The following is an 18,819-nucleotide window of genomic DNA, read 5'->3' on the forward strand; positions in this document are numbered from 1 at the left end:
GACATCACACGATGGCTCGTTTTCTTATGATCAATTATATATATCAAATATATATAATATTTTAGAGTAATTTGCTATGTACTATCGTAAAAATCATAAAAGTTAAAAAATATTATCGGTGTGAGTATGATATATGAATCCTAGGTCCATATGTCATCTTTACTGTCGATGATATTTTCTAATATAGATATTTTTATGATAATATCTATCTAATTTTATTTAATATTTTCTAACTAAACAAGTAAAACATTCAGATATTTAGTTTAATAAGTGAGATATCTAATTATTTTTATTGTGAGCCCGTTAATAACCGTCCGGATACGTGCAGTCCAAAGGGTGTCGAAGACAGATGTGTAGAAGAAAGTCGCACGTGGGGCAAGTAGAGTGCCGAAGAAATTAAAGTGACGAGATGGGTAGTTTTCTCGCTGATCATGCTTTCTTTGTCTTGCTCCGTATCTGATCCTGATCGGTTGATGATCGTAATCAGCTTGCATTGTCCCCTCGTCCGTTTCGGCGGATGCATGCATGGCCGTACGCCGACACATAGCTCGCTCATGCACGTGCGACCTAGCGTACGTGTCCGAGAGATACTAGGAGACAACCGTATCGGTAGACACGTCGTAGGGCAGCCTGGGCAGGGGCTCAGAGCATAGAGAGAGAGAGAGGAGGCTTCGCTCCGCCATCGCGGTCGATTCATCCATCCATCAGTTTGTGTGCAAGCCGGTAGCATTGTATCATGCACATTAATTAGCTGTCACATACTCCTTCTACCTAAAATATCAGTTTAAGTTGTATGTGTTAACTGTTTTAAATTATAGCTACAAATTATTTTTATGGGTTGAGTTGGGATATTTAAAAATAGCATAAGTAGATCTGCCTAAAAAATATTATTATAATAATTTATTTTTGCTATATTTTATTAATATATTATAATAGAAAGTAGTAAGCAAATTGTATTTTAAGAACCGTATCGATATCTAAAACAACACTTATTTCGGATTAAAGGCAATACTATTTTTTTATATGACTTAAAGTTAAATGTGAGAGAAGAAAGTTGTATCATGTGACATAATTGCACATAACAACGGCAACAATTAAATACCTTATGAAGCCTAGAAAACAACAATAAGATAACATATATTGGCGAGATTGTATCAACAAATCCATTTACTGCTTTTTTGCTAATGTGGCATTCTAGTAATTACTTTTTCTTCACAAATAAGTGTAATTTTAGATTACATGTAGTTAACATTTTCAAACTTTGCCAATAAATTATTCTCTATATATTGAGTTTGAATATTTAAAAATAATACGGATAAATTTTCCTTAAAAATAGTTTTATAATAGTACAATTTTACTATATTTTATAAATATTTTATACAAAATGTAGTAATCAAATATGTATTTCATAGACCCTGTCGAAATCTAAAACAATATTTATTCGTGATAGGAGGAAGTACCAATTCAATAATACTCCTACAATGGTTTGGGAGTAGTTTGATGATGTGCACGTCTTGGTTGACCGGATGCTGCCACGTTGTCACGCACACAGGCGTGCATGTCCTGATGACGGCGGTTGGCCCTACAGGACAGGTCACACGTGTGCGCGAGAAGTTAAGTGCGCTCATACAACTCGATTGATTACTGAGCCGGCACGTTATGCTGCGCCTGCTTCAAGTTCGAGATATCAACCGTTGAGCGCGCGCGCGCGCGCGCGCACTTAAACCCCGCGCACGGGCGCGTGACGGCAGGTACATGCGCTCCTCCTCCCGGCCCGGCGGGGGATCAACGGGCGAACGGAGCTAGAAGAACGCGGCCCAGCGGGGTGCGCCTGCGAGATCACGAGAGAGCGCCTGCGCCTGCCGCTGTACGAACGCACATACTCTCGTCTTAAAATAAAAAGGGAAAAATGCAAAAAAAAAACCCTAAAAGTCATTTGAATTTTAACTTTCCATCCCAAAAGTTGATTTAAAAAAAACCCCAAATGTTTGGTTTTATTGCATAAACACCCCAAAAATTCAAAAAAAATCTAAAAAAAAACTAGAGACAATTCTAAGACCATTTGTGAAATATGTTTTCAAAAATAATATCCTTTGCACTATATTTCATGGAGAGGAAGTTTGAAAAATAAGAAAAACATGCAGCTCATTTATCAATTCGAGTTAAATACATAGTTAATTATTTACTAATCCAAAAATCATGAAACCAATTTTTTTAGTCTTCTTACATGATCCTCTATCTTCTAAAAATACATGAAATCTAGAACTAGGTATTGTAACGTGCAGGATTGAGTAAATATGTTGCAGATAGATTAATGTATAACTAATCCATAATACCCCCAAAATTAGTAAAACCACTTTTATTAGTTTACTTAAACAATTATTTGTGTGGAAAAATAATGGTAAACATGACAAAGTTAAAATAACATGAGTTAATAAATGAGTTGCACATTTTTCTTTTTTTCCAAACTTCCTCCCCATAAAATATGATGCAAAGGATATTATTTTTAAAAATAAATTTCACAGAAGGTCTTAGAATTGTCTCTAATTTGTTTTAGAATTTTTTGCGATTTCTTTTATTTTTTGAATTTTTGGGGGGTTTTTTCAACAAAGTCAAACTTGGGAGGGAAAGTCTGACAAGCTGACAGGCTGACGGGCAAAAAGAAAAATCATCGGGCCTACCGTGCCGCGGGCCGGCACGGCACGGTCCGATCTTAAATGGGCCATGCCTGGGCTGGAGTCGAGACACGTGGGCCGGCACGGTACAGCCCGTTTAGCTAACGGGTCTAAACGGGTCGTGCCTAAACGGGCCATGCCTCAATAGGCCCGTGCTGTGCCGGGTCGGGCCACCCATTTAACCATCTCTACTAATACGTCATATATTTTAAGACGGAAGAAGTACAAAGCACTGGATGTGAAGCCACGCTCACGCAGAACGAGCACCCCAAACGTGCGGCTCCATCGGTTGGACCTAGACCCGATCGAGCGAGCAAGCACCGACGGTCGAGCCAGAGGCCAACTGAGCATGGGTGACGCGGCTGGAAGAGGAACTAGTGCGTATTGGTCTGGCTGGAACCGAAGTGCCCATCTCGTTGAGCGTATCTCATGGACGCATACCCGTCATGACTAATCATTGGTCGAGGTTATGACCCATCACCTTTGAGCGCCTCTCATGTGCTGTTGTGGCAGACATAAGTGACGGGTAACCTAGTTACCCGTCATTTATATCTGTCACCCATGTGTTGACATGAATACATTAGTGATGGGTAACCTGGGTTACCTGTCATTGATGTGTATATTGCCCGGTAGGAATGTATTGCTTACAGGCTGCATCCTAGAGCGTAGCTAGGATTTGGCAATCATCTTCTCCCTGCAAACAACAACAACGTATCCAAATCCATATCGACAAAAACAATTATATAAGAACTCACTTCATCACAGAATCGCAAAGGGTACAAAGTTCCAATCAATTCATTGCAGAATCACAAATGTTACAGAGTTCCGATCAACTCATATTAAAAAAACCTAACAACCTAGGGATTCTATAGTGGAACTCGTCGCGTGGGTTGATGACTTCAGACACCAAGAACTCAGCAATCCGTTATCGAATCTCCAGGAGTGCACCATCGTTGAAAAAAAAAAGAGCGTTAAATTCCTGCGTAATTTGACATGTAAGCAATGTCATGTTATCATGTAATTAAACTAATTTCTGAAATTAGTTCCAAATAATCTTGTATTAAACTTACATCGGGGGATTTGATATCTTTTGCTCGGATTGTGAGAATCATGTTCCACGCAACATAGAATCCGCATTGGTTGCCCGATGATTGTTGGTGGCATTGCTAGAAAGAAAATTTAATGCTAGATCAAAAGAAAAAAATAACAACAGAGAGTATTTAGTAATCTATTTGGTAGCATTTACCGCGAAGCCGGTCTTGTGTGTTAGTCTACGATCGTCTTTCTCGTTGTAGTCAGGTTGAGCTCGAATGTATTTGTCAGAAGTCCTGCATAAAGATGGATCGATTAGGGAGCATTTGAATGTTAGAAAAGTTAAATATGTAAACTAAGAATGACAGAACTTATGCATCCAGGAGTCCTTTTACAACGCTGTAATCACGCTCTCCAGGTTTGCCTTTTTGTCCTAGTGGTCTTGACGAGTAGAGGTACCACACCAAGTTCCACTTGAGGCAAATGACCAGTAAGATCCAATGACCACTAGTGTTGTGGGCACCCATCAGGTACTGCATTTTGGAATGTTGTTGCATTGCCTTGGTCACATAATCCATAACGTAGTCGGGGTGAAGTTGGATGACCGATATTGAAATGGCCTCAGGATCAAGACATGTGATGGACTCCTTATTCTTTTTTTTTTCTTTCATCATGTGTCTGCAGATAAGAACATAGTTAGATTCAAGACTTAATGGTATTAACTAATGAATATTTAGTTTCAAGGGACTTACAATGTGAAGATTCGTAATAACGAAACGTCTAGGGCATCAAGGTTGAAGAGGTCGTATAAGTCATTGAAACCCACAACGAAGTAATTGTCCGCATTACTTAAGAGGTGTCGTCGTTTGTACTATATGACTAAGTATGTGGCATTGTTGTCTCTAGAAGCCTGCATGTAGTAATTATGCAGGTCGACACATGCTTTTCCTGCCCCTGTTAGACCATCTACCATCATCATGGGCTTCCCATATTCGAATTTCGTGTTGGCACTAGTCCACACTGTTCCAATGTTCGTGGGCTTCTTTACTGGTACAATGGCTGTCGACTTCTTCGGTAGGTGTTTCTTAGAGACTTTCTTCTTGACCTCCTTTTTTTCTTCTTCTTTGGTTCTTAGGGAGAGGTGGAATTGGATCTTGAAGCGATGCTGCCGGATGCGGAGGAAAAGGCAATGGAGCTAGCTTCTCTGGAGGAAGAGAAGACAGTGAAGCTGCCTTCTCTGGAAGTTGGGGGCGCGACGGCGGTGCACTTGGAGATTGTCCAGACTGGGATGTGCTGGAGAACACGATATCACCCATCTTCCGCTGGATCATTTGGCGAAGCGTTTCACCCAGAGTTGTGACTTCAACATTGGGTAGGAGCTCCAACACGTGATTGGTGGCATTGTTATGTACCATGTCCACCGTAACCACGGCATAGCTTGCACGTATCGGGACTGTATGTAAGATAGAGACTCCTGGAAGCACCTGACCCCTTGCAACTTCGATGTGATACCCTCCAGGCCTGATTACAAGGCTGTAAGGCGTGGGTCCTTCTAGCAGGTCAATCGTATCCGGCTCAATCACGGTAGCAGCTACTTGTTGCTCGACCTCCTTGGAGGCGCAGCTACTCTTCCCTGCAGCTCTGGGGCTAGCTTCCGCTGGTGTGGAAATTTGTATTCCCTGTGATGCAAGCTACTCTATGATGTTTGTGTAAACTTTCCGGGTGATGTCCTTTGTCAATGCATCCACGTCCACTGCAGACATCTTCCTCTTCTTGTACATCCCAAGGTCTTCGGGAAAGCTGTATTTCCAGCCTTGTGAACTTGATACACCCCGCACTCGACCTGAGTGCTCCGGATTTCCCAACGCCGCTGAGAGAACATCATGTTCCCTGATCCCGGTGAAAGAACCTTGGTTGGCTTCAGCTACCTTTTCTTTAACTTTTTCTGCTACTAATTGGGTTTCGCTGTTTCTGAATGTCATTTCCCCGCTTTCGGACAGCTCACCCCTTGCACGCAAATATGACCGTGATCTTTTCGGGAATTGCAACCAAGGATTCTTGCGGCCTTCTCTAGCTAACTTTTCGTCCTCTGCCTGCCATTTCGGCCTTTTCCTAGCATACCCGGTTGCGCCGGTCCTATAGTTGTGCTTGTTCCTAGCCCGAAGCTGCTTCTTATCCTCGCTCTCTTTTTTGAAATGCTCTGATTTCTTCACCTGCACAAAAGCATCCCAATCTTCCTCTTTCAAGTGCTTGTAGCTCTCGAAGGGCGCCACCCCTTTAGCCAAGTACTGATTCACATGCTTGCTCTTAAAGCTTCGTTCGCGATCGCTTTCATTGCTGCATTGACCACAGCGATCGTTTGACGCTCGCTCATGTTGCCAGTGTACTCTAGATACTTCTTAACGACATTATCGAACAACTCACTCTTCGCTTCGTCAATAAGGTTATTGAACTTAGTCATTATCGACACCCCTTATCGGTAGCTTGTGGCGGCTTAAAATCTTCAATGCTCAGTGCAATCTCAGATCTTCAGCACTTCCGTGGTAACAAACTTTCTCATTTTTGCTCCTGTGTGAGAGGAAAATCTTATAAAAAAATCTAAAAAAAAAACTGAGCATCGGTTCAGATAGCACTGACTTATCTTTGAATTTTCAAATGGCTTTAGTCAATTAAGCAATTTATTGTTCCGTGTCTGCAAGGAATCGTGCAACATATGTTTTCTTTTGGTTTGGAATAGATGCTAGGAATCATTCAACATATGTATCGTTTCATATGACTGTCTCTGAAGTTCAGTATGGCTATCTGTTTGCTAGTGCAGTAAATAGTTAAAAAAAAAAATCGCTCGGATGCCTCAAAAGTCAGACTTAACGGTTCAATATTAGAGATCATTCTCGCTTTTTACTTCTAAGCTCTGATGCACTATAGTTAATGTCTTACTGAATGATTTCTCGTCTTATTTGCCCTTGTTACAAATGAACAAAAGGTTTCATAAATGCACCAACTTGTCCTATATCATTGGATCGCATTGTCTATGTTCAGTTGTGCATGACTAGCTCGCATGGTAGTTGACGATGCTTTACTGCCTCTAGATGTTTGTTAATTTTAGTGATAAGTTGGTAGAACAAAGTGACCCTTTTTGTTTTCAATTTCATGGTTGGGTATTGTGCTAGACAAATCATGTCGAAACATTTTACATATTGTTAATACTCGTTACACACAATGAGTCCAATGTAAGTGTCCCTTCGCTATCAAAGAAGATACTAGTACAATGTCTCACCAGTTTTGATAAAATCTGAAAGTATGCGAATACACACATACATATATATACTGTATGTATATTCTGCAGGTATGTTCATTGTAGTTCATGTCTGTGCATACCTCACAAGTTGTAACTCACAGTGTTTCGGGTTATAACTGGAGAATGTGCGCAGTACGAATAACAAGTTGTAACTCACAGTGTTAGCTTCTCGTGTTGCAATTATGCATTTCTGGACATGAAGTTGTAACTGATCTACCTAACAAGTTCTAACTTATAGTGTTTCGGGTTGTAACTGTGGGATATGCGTAGTGCGAATAACAAGTTGTAACTCACAGTATTAGCTTCTCATGTTACAATTATGTATTTCTGGACGTGAAGTTGTAACTGGTCTACCTAACAAGTTGTAACTCACAGTGTTTTGGGTTGTAATTGGCACATATGCATAGTACGAATAGCAACTGCGCATAGTCGTAGAATAGCCTCGCTGTGTGTATATATATATATATATCCCCAGCCGTACATCAATGAGCTAGAGAAGGAAGTTCAGTGGCTAAGTTACTATTATCCTACTCTTGAATAACAATGTCTTTAAACATTAAGGAAAGCACAGAGTTAAACTTATTTCCCTCTTCATTGCTACAAAACACCGATACACCTCTGATTGAGTGTATAAATATCGGATACTGTATCCGATATGGATACGGCTCTTATAGGACTAGGATACATATCTGTCGCGTATCAGGGAAAAAGAAAATTTGAATACGGGTAGGATACTTAGTCGATACATCTTCGATACGGCCCAATCCAAGCCTTAGGGAGAGGAGGAGATGGCGGCGATGGAGGGGGAGAGGAGGAGGCGGCGGCGAGGGAGAGGCTGAGGCGGTGGTGAGGGCGGGGGTGGCGGCTAGAGCAAGGAGGTGGAGGCAACGACGGGGGTGAGGAGGCAAAGGTGGGAGCGGCGGTGGCGGAGGCGAGGTGGTGGAGGCGGCTGTGGGAGAGAGGAGGTCGGGGCGGGAGGGGCAGCGAGGTCGTGAGGCGGCGGCGGCTGGAAGGAGAGGCAGTGGCGGCTGGAAGCAGAGGCGGGGAGGAGAGGCGTGAGGGCTCGGCAATGGGGTGGGAGTGTTAGTTAGGGTAAAAGATGGGCCAGTTGTTGTGTCTGGATGGGCTGAAAACATCTAATCTTTTTTTCTTAATATGTGATGGATTTGCTCGTAGATTTATGTGGACTAGTCATGAATGTGAAAAAAATAGTAGTTGTAATAGAAAATTAGTTACACAACATATTTTCTCTAATTTGATTTTCCTGCTATTATTATATGCACCATATTAATTATTTAAAAAAAATAGTAAAACGTATCCGTGTATCAAGTTTTTTCAAAAAAAATGGCATATCCGTGTATCCATATCGACCTGATACCGATACACGTATCCGTATTGGTGCTACGTAGCTTCCTTGTATACTTTAATTCAAAAATGCAAACAACATACAAAGGAATGAATAGTGTAATTTCCCTCTTCCTTGTATACTTCTAATTCAGAAATGCAAACTTGTGTTGGGCCACACACCAATTTATTTTGCTAATGCTTACTTGGTCTTTTAGAGTGTGAAATGCGTCGCAAATCCACATCCCTTCATCCTATCCTCAGTGTCGTTTTGGTTCACAATTTATGAATAACAATGTGCTTCCACGTTTGTTCCAACCATCACATGCTTGGTATCCTAGCATTCAGTAATATACTAGCCTTGTAACTTGTACTTCTATTTATTTGATTGTGTTCATGCATAAATTTGAATAACCAGTTAGCTCTTGACCTAGAATTAAAGTTGATAGTAATTTAGTATAAGTTCAGGAATTTCTATGGTCAAATTACTATATTATTGCAGTAAGCATCTTGGGAATAGAATATCTTATATTTTTTCTGAATTTTAGTACATACTTCACAAAGTTAGTTGTTTGGTTTGCCAGTTATATGTTTACATTACTAAAATATTGGCCTTTCAGTTTCAGATTGATGACTAGAGAATTATTGGCTCTCTCTTTATCTTCAAGTGCTAGTGAAATGAAGTATAGAATTGTTGTCTCTCTCTTTATGTACTAATTTATATGTTCGAAAGTTTTCTAGATCAATGTTGGTAAACTGTGTTGCGGAATTCCTGAGACACAATATCTTGTCCCTTCAGTCACTTAAGCTGTCAGTCCATTCGAAGAATTCACACACATAGACATGTAGTTGTGGGCTTGCGGATGATATAGCATTCTCTGCTAGTACATTTGGTGAAGAATCTATCGAAATTTAATTATATCATTACAACTGTGTTGATGTACTATGCTACAATCACTCAGGATATCGAGTTAGTACATGCATCTTACATAGAGCTGACTGTGTCAATCAAGCCTATCAAGCAACTGCCAAATGATATAAACTAAAATAAGATTATGCTTAATGGATTCCTTTCGTGACCTAGGATCTTTTCGTAAAATGATTTTCGTTCACTTCAGCGTTCTAACGATTCCCTTCACGAAGGGATTCGTAAGATCATTTCTTCCAGAACGAGATTCTTTCTTCTTTGTTTTTACAAATCCTTTCGAATAGCATCTGTTAGAGATGAGAAAAAATAAAGAGAATAAAAACTGAAAAGAAAATAAAAAAATAAAATAAAAAAATGAGAAAAAATAAAAAAAATAGAAACTAAGAAAGATATAAGAAAGAAAACGAAATGAAAAAAAAAATAGTTGAGATGATCTAAGGATCAAACATCCTATCCTGGACGTGGATTGGGTGGTGGGAGTGGATTCACCGGATCCCCCGTGGTTTATTACTCACTGGTTTATTTTCCATTAGTGCCAAACGAGGCATGAAGAATCTAGGGAAAGATTCCATCCATACGATGTCGAAGGAAAATCGTAAGCCATTACTGCTTTCCTGTCAATATTGTCTCGTGGAATGGTTTCCTACGAAAAATCAGAGGAACTTGTATTACTAATGTCTGGACTCGAGAGACATTTTAGACAACAAAGCCCTGTTTGGCACAGTTCTATGGATGTGCTCTATGGACGTGGATTGCACGGCGCCTTCCAATGACATTTCCACCTAAATCATAATTCTCGATTGTGGCCACTAGTTCGTAAAACTAGCCAAAAAATAAAATAAAATAGAAGTGCCGTTGGATACGACCGCAAAATCGTAACGTCAAAACAGGGCTAGTTGAGCATAATTTTAGATATGATTTATTTTTTATTCTGATTATAGATTTTAGTCTTATAAGCAAAAGTAAAAATAAATAGTTATAATCTGAAAGCTGGTTCTCACAATCTACAATATACTACGAAATTTTACGATCTACAATCTAATCGAAAGAAATGTATCTAAAAAATTTAGATTGTGACATTCCATTAAAAAAACATAGCCACCATAAGTCTTTCTAGCTCCCCTGCTGCGATCTTGACCAATTACTCTTCTCATACCTCAAAATTTAGGTCCTTCTCTCTTTGCAGTATTTTTTTTGGCTCTATGGAGGATTAGGAATTTCACGATGATCGAGAAGAAATTCCCTCGCAAACCTACTGATACTCTGATGTTAGCTATGTCATTCGTACAAAAATAGAACATCATCCTAAGAAATGATGATCGATTCAAGGTGGACAGTGCTCGTTCACATGCTTACGAGTGACTGCTGGGCTTCTCCCCTCCTGCTGTTGTTCCTATCTCGGATGTCCAAAAGCTTTAGGTGTTCTCTTAAAACTCTAGTCCTCTCTATGTAATAGGCTAGCTTTGTTTATATCGTTTATGTGATTACCGTTTGCCAATTGTATCCCGACTTCCTTGTGTTCTCTTTTTTTTTTCTTTCTGATCTACTTTATAAACTTGATTATTGATTTTCAATAAAAATCGAGTAATCTTTGTTAAAAAATAAAAAATTTCTCTTCTCACACTGGGCCCACGCCCCAGTAAATGCCAGGCCTATCGTCCCACACCTTCCAGCACTCTTTTCTCCCTGACCTGTGGGTCCCACCTCCGGTTCCTGTCGACCCCGCAAGTCAGTCAACCAACGGTGACCTACGACCTCTTCCCTAGGAATTCGTGCACAGAGCACCCACTCACCCATCAGGCCATCGCTCAGAACCCCCTCGCTGACTCGTAGGCCCCACCCTCCCGGTACCCGATGCGCCGCGCGGACGTGGCGCCGCGACAAAACTCAGAAAACGCCAGCACGCACCATGGCCCACTTCTCATCCGGTAAACTTTTCCCACTGCCGCGCCACGTGTCCCTCCTCTCCGCGTAAGAAACATTCGCACAGTACAAAATCTAGCACTCAAATATATCACCCACCAACATGTGGGCCCGGGAAGACCCACCAGCGCTTGTGACCAACCAGTCAGTTTAATGGGGTAGATTCGTTAACAGTCAATTCCACGTCGCTTTTATCCACAAGCCTCGAACCGTCGCCGGCGCAGTCCCTTCCCTCACACACCCGCACGCGCTTGTGACCCCACCACCCAAAACCCCCGCCCCCAAAACCCCATGGCCGCCGGCCGCTCGCCGGCGACCACCGGCCGGCGCCGCCGCCGGCGCGGGCGCGGCTGGAGCAAGTCCTCGAGGAAACCCCCTCTGCCGTCCTCTCCAATCTCCCCGTCCTCCCCCGCGCGGGAGCAGCCCCCCGGCGCCAAGGTCGAGGTCCGCGTCGACGACGAAGGCTTCCACGGCTCCTGGTTCGAGGCCACTGTCGTCGACTTCTCCCCCGCTAGCGGCCGCCGCCGCCCCGCGCGGTACACGGTCACCTACTCCCACCTCCTCACCGACGACGGTGGCAGCACCCTCGCCGAGCCATTCGCGCCCACCCACATCCGCCCGCGGCCCCCGCCCACTGGGGACTCGTCGTCCCCGCCGCGGTTCCGCGTCCACGACATCGTTGAGGCGTTCCACAACGACGGGTGGTGGTCGGGCATCGTCGTCGCCGCTAACGACCCCGACCCCTCCGCCTCCGTCACGGTTGCGTTCCCCATCACCCGCGAGGTCATCACGTTCCCGCCCCACTTCGTCCGTCCCCGCCGCGACTACATCGACGGCGAGTGGGTCCTCTCGCGGGCCGTGATCGCCGTTCAGCCGAAGCGCGCGGTTCGGGTCTACGAGGTCGGGGACAAGGTCGAGGTGGGGAGGGATCGGGAGGTGTACGGCTACTCCTGGTTCCCGGCCACGGTGGCGAAGGTGGTCGATCCGCTGAGCTACGTCGTGGAGTACTTCGATATGGAGGAGGGGGAAGGTGGGGCGGAGAAGGCAACCGAGTACCTGCATTGGCGGTTCATCAGGCCGGCCGTGGAGCATTCTCCGCGGGACAGCGAGTTTCGGCTCGGGCCTGGCGCCGCGGTGGAGGCGTACTGCGACGGGGCGTGGTCAGCAGGAGTGGTGCACAGGGTTATTGGGGATGGTGAGTTTGAGGTCAGCGTCGATGGCAAGGAGGCAGAGCAGCTGGTGACCAAGGTGGTGGAGTTGCTGAAGCCGCAGTACAAGTGGAATGGCATGCATTGGAAGATTGTCAGTGCTAAGGTAATACAACAAATCCATTAGGTGGAGTTGCTTGCTAGCTCATGTGATTTCAAATTGTTTGTAGTTGTAGTCATGTGCGATGTAGATACTGTAAAATTTACAGCTTTTTAGGCCACGCGGGAAGATATCAGTCCACTCAAGATCAATTCTGTTCGCTTTATCCAGTTTTGCAACTTGAAATGAGATCATAATTTATTATCCCTTAGTGCCATGTATCAAAATTTGAGCCAGGCATGGTTGAAACATGCATGAGGACTCCAAGGAAATTCTTCTTTTATAATGACTATATTGTTGATCGACCATGCACCATTTCTGCGAGGGTTTGTTTATGTAATCAATCTACGATTTGATTTTTTCTTTTTGAGAAGATCTGTAATTTAATTTTGGTTATAAATGGGCTTTGATTTTTTTTGCTCCCTCACAGTTGAATCGTTGAAATACTGCTAAAGGTAGTTGGATGATATGGTTATATTAACTTGGTCCAAATGCCCCCACAACTGCGACAGCTAGATTTTGATTTTCTTTAAAAAAAATTAGGAACGATCCTATAATTTCTAGCTTTCTAATTTATTAAGAGTGTATCTCACATTGAGTTAATGGTCATTGCCTATATTTTTCGAGATTTTGTGGATGAAGATCTGGAGTCGCTGCGTCGGCTCCATATATGTTACTCGTGCCTTTTGCTTTGGGTTTGGGTGTTGATGAATAGAAGGGCACCAATTATAGGGCATGTTTGGGTGGAGGAGAATTAGGTCTGATACCCATGGATTAGAAGGCAGGAATAAAAAAAAATTCCTGCCTTCCGAAACATGGGGCACAAGGTGGGAGCCTTGAGTTCTAAAAGGTGTTAGTTGGTGGGGTGGGGCTTCAGGCTGAATCTGTACATTTGATATCCAAGTAATAACGGTCCAACTTTTTGGTTCACTTCTCTTGGCTCTCACATGGAGAAGTTGGTTCATGCCTGAAACTTTTGTGTCTATTAAGAATCTGGTATATAGAAATTCTATCCTATTCATTGGTACTGATACTGGATCTTATTTGTTTGAAGTACATTTGATATGAGATCCAAGTAATAACGGTCCTACTTTTTGGTTCACTTCTCTTGGCTCTCACATGGAGAAGTTGGTTCATGCCTGAAACTTTTGTGTCTATTAAGAATCTGGTATATAGAAATTCTATCCTATTCATTGGTACTGATACTGGATCTTATTTGTTTGAAGTACATTTGATATGAGATCCAAGTAATAACGGTCCTACTTTTTGGTTCACTTCTCTTGGCTCTCACATGGAGAAGTTGGTTCATGCCTGAAACTTTTGTGTCTATTAAGAATCTGGTATATAGAAATTCTATCCTATTCATTGGTACTGATACTGGATCTTATTTTTTTGAACTCATAATTTGGGGAGTCACACATATACTTTCAAGGGTGGAGACAGGGGAGCCAGGGGCCTGCCCCCCCCCCCCCCCCATGCTTGATGCAGCCCCCCTCCAATGGTTTATGTAGACCCTTATGGCAATAAATATGTGTACCGATATACATGTAATGAGCGGTATATAAAACTAAATAATTTAAGAGCTCATTAGCATACAAACTCATTTTATTTATTATCTATGTTTCAAGTATTATAAATCTTTTTATGGAACATATTTCAGGTATTATATGTTGCAAAATATAATTTACTACTCATGGTTACTGTGAGTACATGCAACGAAGCGTTTTTTTCTTGAAAAACTTTACCAAGTTTAAAATGTTTGTTCTTAATGGTCATGATTTATGTTCCATTACTCTACTTTTATTGACTTGAGCTCTAGTTATTTTCTGGTATAGATATTTTTTAGCAACTTTAATGATAGGCTCATATCGAACTAGCAAAGGCAACATCATGACGTTGAATGAATATATATCATTATCCATTATACAAAAGATCATATATTTATTATTGTGGGTGAATTTGTGTATGAATAAGATAAATAATGTTTTAGGCTGATCATAGAACATGGACTCATCGCAACACATGTATTTTGTTCTCCTAAAGAAAAGAAAATAGATTAATCAATATTAAGAAAAGATTATGCTTTTTTATAAGGATCATTCAATAGCTTCTAGAACCGATGCAATTTTGTCTCTCATTGGCCCCCCCTATCATCCAATCCTGGCTCCGCCCCTGTATACCCTAGAATATGTTACTCAATGCCGAGGACATCCTTAAGCGTGGATGATTTTCTAGCATTTCGCATTGGCCAACTTGCATTTCTCAGTTGTCATATGCATATAGCAGATGGCTATAATACAGCAATGGTTTATCTGTGAATTTTCTGCATAGCATCTTTTTCTTATAGATATTTCTTACTTATACAGAGACATGCTAACTTGAGGTGGCGGTCTATGTCTGGAAAAAGTCCAAGCTCACCTGTTGATGTGGCATCCAGTGACAATGAATGTAGTCATGATCCTGAATCTTCTGCCACCAAAAAGTCAAGGAAAGAACCCCAGCAGCTAGAGGTCATATTACATGAAGGTTCTGAACATGCTTCAGTCTCTGAGATGGACACTCCTTTATCTGCATTGTGCAAGTCACCAGAAAACAATCATTCTCCAAATTCTTGTTCTCCGCTTTCACACAGGATAATGAGTTCAATACCAACGGATGGGCTTCTTTGTGCTTCTTCAGTACATTCACCACCTCAAAATGAAGCAATACCAATTAGTGCTGGGGAAACTGTGGTCAATCAAGAAAACCTGTCTGAGATGATGCTTTCTGATGGTCAGCTTAATACACCTGTCTGTGGAACAAGTGCTGGTGATGCCAATGATATGCTTTCTATTGCAGAACTAAGAAAGAAAATGGCTTCGGCTCGCAGAAATAATTCTGCCCAACGGACACGGGAAAGGCTGCTCTCTGTCAAGGCACTCAAGGTGAAGAAAGATGTATCCAAGAGTAAAGGGGGGGAAACACATGCTATGCAAGAACATCAGGGAAAAAATGTTGCCTGTGATAACGTGAGTCCCCTTCTATGTTTCTAGTTGGAGTAACATTGCATCCATAGCATTTACAATTCCTGTCCATGTCAATCTTTTTGTTGGTGCAGATTCAGTTGATGGGAAACAACAATTTCCCAAGTAAGGAGATTATTTGTGTTTTGACTGCCTCTGTGGAACGCCTGGCCAGTTCGTCACTGGATAGACAGGTAGAGATTTCTGATGTGTTATGTCTTGTGACTGTTCGCTTTTAAAAGTCATCCTTTCTATTCATGTGTATGTTCTGTTCTATTTTTTAATCTATGTGAAGGTGTCAAGACGGACCAAAAGTGGTTCAAGTATGAAGGTTCTTACCTGTAAGAAATGTAAGCATTTCCTCTTAACACCCATTCATCAACAAGATGGTGTACTAAAATCTAATGACTGCTGTACAATCTGCAGTGGCTAAAAAGGAAGGATCCAAAGAACTGTGTAGTCCTCATAGCCCGTTGGATGCAGCTAGCACTGTCCAACAGAAACGAAGAGAGAAAGTGGTAGGGCCAATGAAAATATCTTCCTTAGTAGTAGTAACGTTCTATCCTCACTTGATATTTAACCGTCAGCTTCTCACCCTGGTAATTTGTTTCACATACAGTTGGAGAGTACAAAATCTCATTCTCAGCAGCACCTTGACAGAACTTTGAAGGATACGTTCAGTGTAGATGAACTAACAAATCAGGGACTGTTCCCGATGGTACCTCCGGGATTTGAATCAATGTATAATGGAAAAGGTATGAACTGTGAAAACTTTACCCATGGTCGAAATGTGCATATTATGCTGGATGTGTGCTTCAAAGTAGCAGATCTTTAATGACTGGATTTCTGTGGGCAGGTGCTGACGTACATGGTAGTCTGTTGGAAGAAGAGCCTACTGCTATGGTCAACAGCATCTGCCAAGTGAGCAGAAGTACAGATATGTTCACAGACCATGCTACTACCCAAGTAGCTAAAAGCAACCATCTTATGGAGACAGCCATCCTATCTCTTGATTGTCCAGTTCAACAGGATGGTGGGGAAATGGATGAGAGATCAATCCTAGTACGTTTTCAGAATGCTGGGAGCTCACGGTGCACCATTGACAATTCTCTATTAAAGAGCTGTTCAGTTGCTCGGACCTCTACACCTTCACACTTGGCTCTCTCTCAAATGTCTGGTCATCAGGTTCTGTTCGTCAAGAGCTCACCTGCATGGCCTCTAATTGAAGCAATGGATGTGTTCAAGGAGGTACCGCAACGACCACATTTCCTCCCACTTCAAGAATATTCGCCAGCACTGCGTGAAGGAATGGCTTTAGGTCTGATGGTGTCGTTTGCCAACTTAGTGAAGAGTATAAGTGAATCACGCATAGAAGATAGCATGGAATCGTTCGAGGACAAGATCAGTACACTTCGCCATCTAGAGGGAAATGGATTCAATGTCCAATATTTGCAGAGTAGCATCACCAAATTACTCCATATCAAATCTAATCGGACCAATTATCTCAGAGAAATAGACAAGCTGAAAACACAGATGGTGGGGATGTCAACTTCCTTGTCCCGAATCGACGCATTGCTCGATGAGAAGGATAGAGCTATAGCCGAGCTTGAGCAGAAACTTGGGCACCTTCGCCGGGAGTCACAGCAGATTGCAAAGGACAAAGAACATGAAGATGCAGAACTCTCGAGACTCCGATCGGCACATAGCAGGTTTGAGGAAGCGTACGGCGACGCCAAACGACAGTTCCACAGTGTCTTGGCTGAGCTGCACCGAAAGCAGCTAACTTGATGTTTCTGACTCGACATTCTGTTAACTAATGCTTCTTCAGGGCTGTGTAGGTATTAAGGCTATCTAGGTATCATCGTGGTTTCGGATGAACTTTCTATGGTCATTCGCGTCCTTTCATGTATCTGCGAGATGCTCATGATGGCTGACTTAGGGACCTTGATGAGATTTAGACTATTTCTTATATTTGCAAGTAACTGGATCGTAATTACCTGCCAGTTGGACCGTGCTGATTGGCTTGTTGTTGTGTTCCATATGTATGCTCCATTTCCTCGTTTGCTAGTATTAGTCTACCACTGATCAGTGTTGACATTCCTGCAACCAGGATCTCTCATCTTATGTTTTCTTATCTTGTTGGAAGCATAATATATATCATCCTGTGGCTTTTTTTTTTTGTCGATAATGTAATCTGGTTATCAGCATTTGGTTGATTGTAGTGATTAAGGTCATCGCTGGCCGTTTTCTAAGTTTATAGCTCTTCCGAAGAAACTGTCAGTGCTGCTGATGCGGGTGCTTATGAATTGGCCACTCTTTGCATAAATTTTCCTCACCTTTGGTCCTGCGTTCTGTCTGCATTCACCAGGACCCTGCACCAGGGGAAAAAACAATCCTTGTGCTGTTCACCTTCCAAAGGCATCAGAAGGTCAGAACAGGTCCAAGATAAATTAAAAGCAGCAATAATATCGTCATATTATAATTACCCGTCCTGATCAGCTCACTACAAACTCGCCGGCAGACGCAATTAGACAAACAAATCATACTACCAGTGGCAGTTTCAATGGTCATCGTATACATCAAGCAAGAAGCAGCTGGCATCCCCATTGCAGAGAAGAAGCCGGGCATGCTTCCCTCTTCTCGCCCTGTCCCTGCGCCGGTGTTCACGGCGCAGCAGCTGAAGCAGCCCCGGGCACAGTGCGTCGTGTTCGTCGCGCTCAGGTAACGGACCGTCGTCAACTTACTAATCATGCAACTACTGTTAATCCACGAGCTTCGATTTCGATAAAAAGAATTGCGTGTAGCAGCAGCTGTATTTCGGATCATCCGGAGAGCAGCATCTGATTGGAACGATGGTTGATGACTGCTTGCATTGTCTGTTCCTTTTTAGAATGATCAAATCTTCAAAGCTTGCATAATTCCTAAGAAAGAAGACATTGTTATGTAGAAACAACCGGGAGCCCAAGCAGCAGCATCTGGAAGTCGCACTAGGTGGGTGTCCTGCACCAGAATAGGGTATGAAATGGACCTAGCAGATTCTTGCTGCTACATACACATTCCATGGTTCCATCCGTCGGCCGGTCCTTGATGAACGTGTGCCACTCTGTCGACGAGCAGGTGGCGGCAGCGGAGGAGGCGTCCGACGAGGGGCAGACGAAGAGTACAGCCACGGCGAACCAGCGTCGTCGTCTTCTTCGCAAGCGTCATCCTCTGCTGGGTTGCCGCCGCTGGATTTTTGCCCCTCTCCTTGCCACGTCCAGGGGTGGAAGAACCAGAAGATTGCCACGTCGAGGACCCTCATAGCAAAGG

At 42.7% G+C, this 18,819-nt stretch overlaps 1 protein-coding gene across 2 annotated transcripts; it reads left to right on the forward strand.

Moving 5' to 3' along the window:
* Positions 1-11,438: 11,438 nt before the first annotated feature.
* Positions 11,439-17,526, forward strand: LOC133900851 (DUF724 domain-containing protein 6-like). Of its 2 annotated transcripts, XM_062342109.1 has the most exons (8): positions 11,439-12,514; positions 14,875-15,516; positions 15,606-15,704; positions 15,806-15,860; positions 15,937-16,028; positions 16,130-16,265; positions 16,367-16,572; positions 16,696-17,526. In XM_062342109.1, exons 1-8 carry the CDS (start codon positions 11,492-11,494, stop codon positions 17,296-17,298), a joined length of 2,856 nt encoding a protein of 951 aa, XP_062198093.1. In that variant the 5' UTR covers positions 11,439-11,491; the 3' UTR covers positions 17,299-17,526. The 2 variants fall into 2 exon arrangements, with proteins under 2 accessions (XP_062198093.1, XP_062198091.1); XM_062342107.1 differs by having other exon boundaries at positions 16,367-17,526.
* Positions 17,527-18,819: the final 1,293 nt, after the last annotated feature.

This window comes from Phragmites australis, chromosome 19, assembly GCF_958298935.1.
Source record: "Phragmites australis chromosome 19, lpPhrAust1.1, whole genome shotgun sequence".
Classification (NCBI taxonomy): Eukaryota; Viridiplantae; Streptophyta; class Magnoliopsida; order Poales; family Poaceae; genus Phragmites; species Phragmites australis.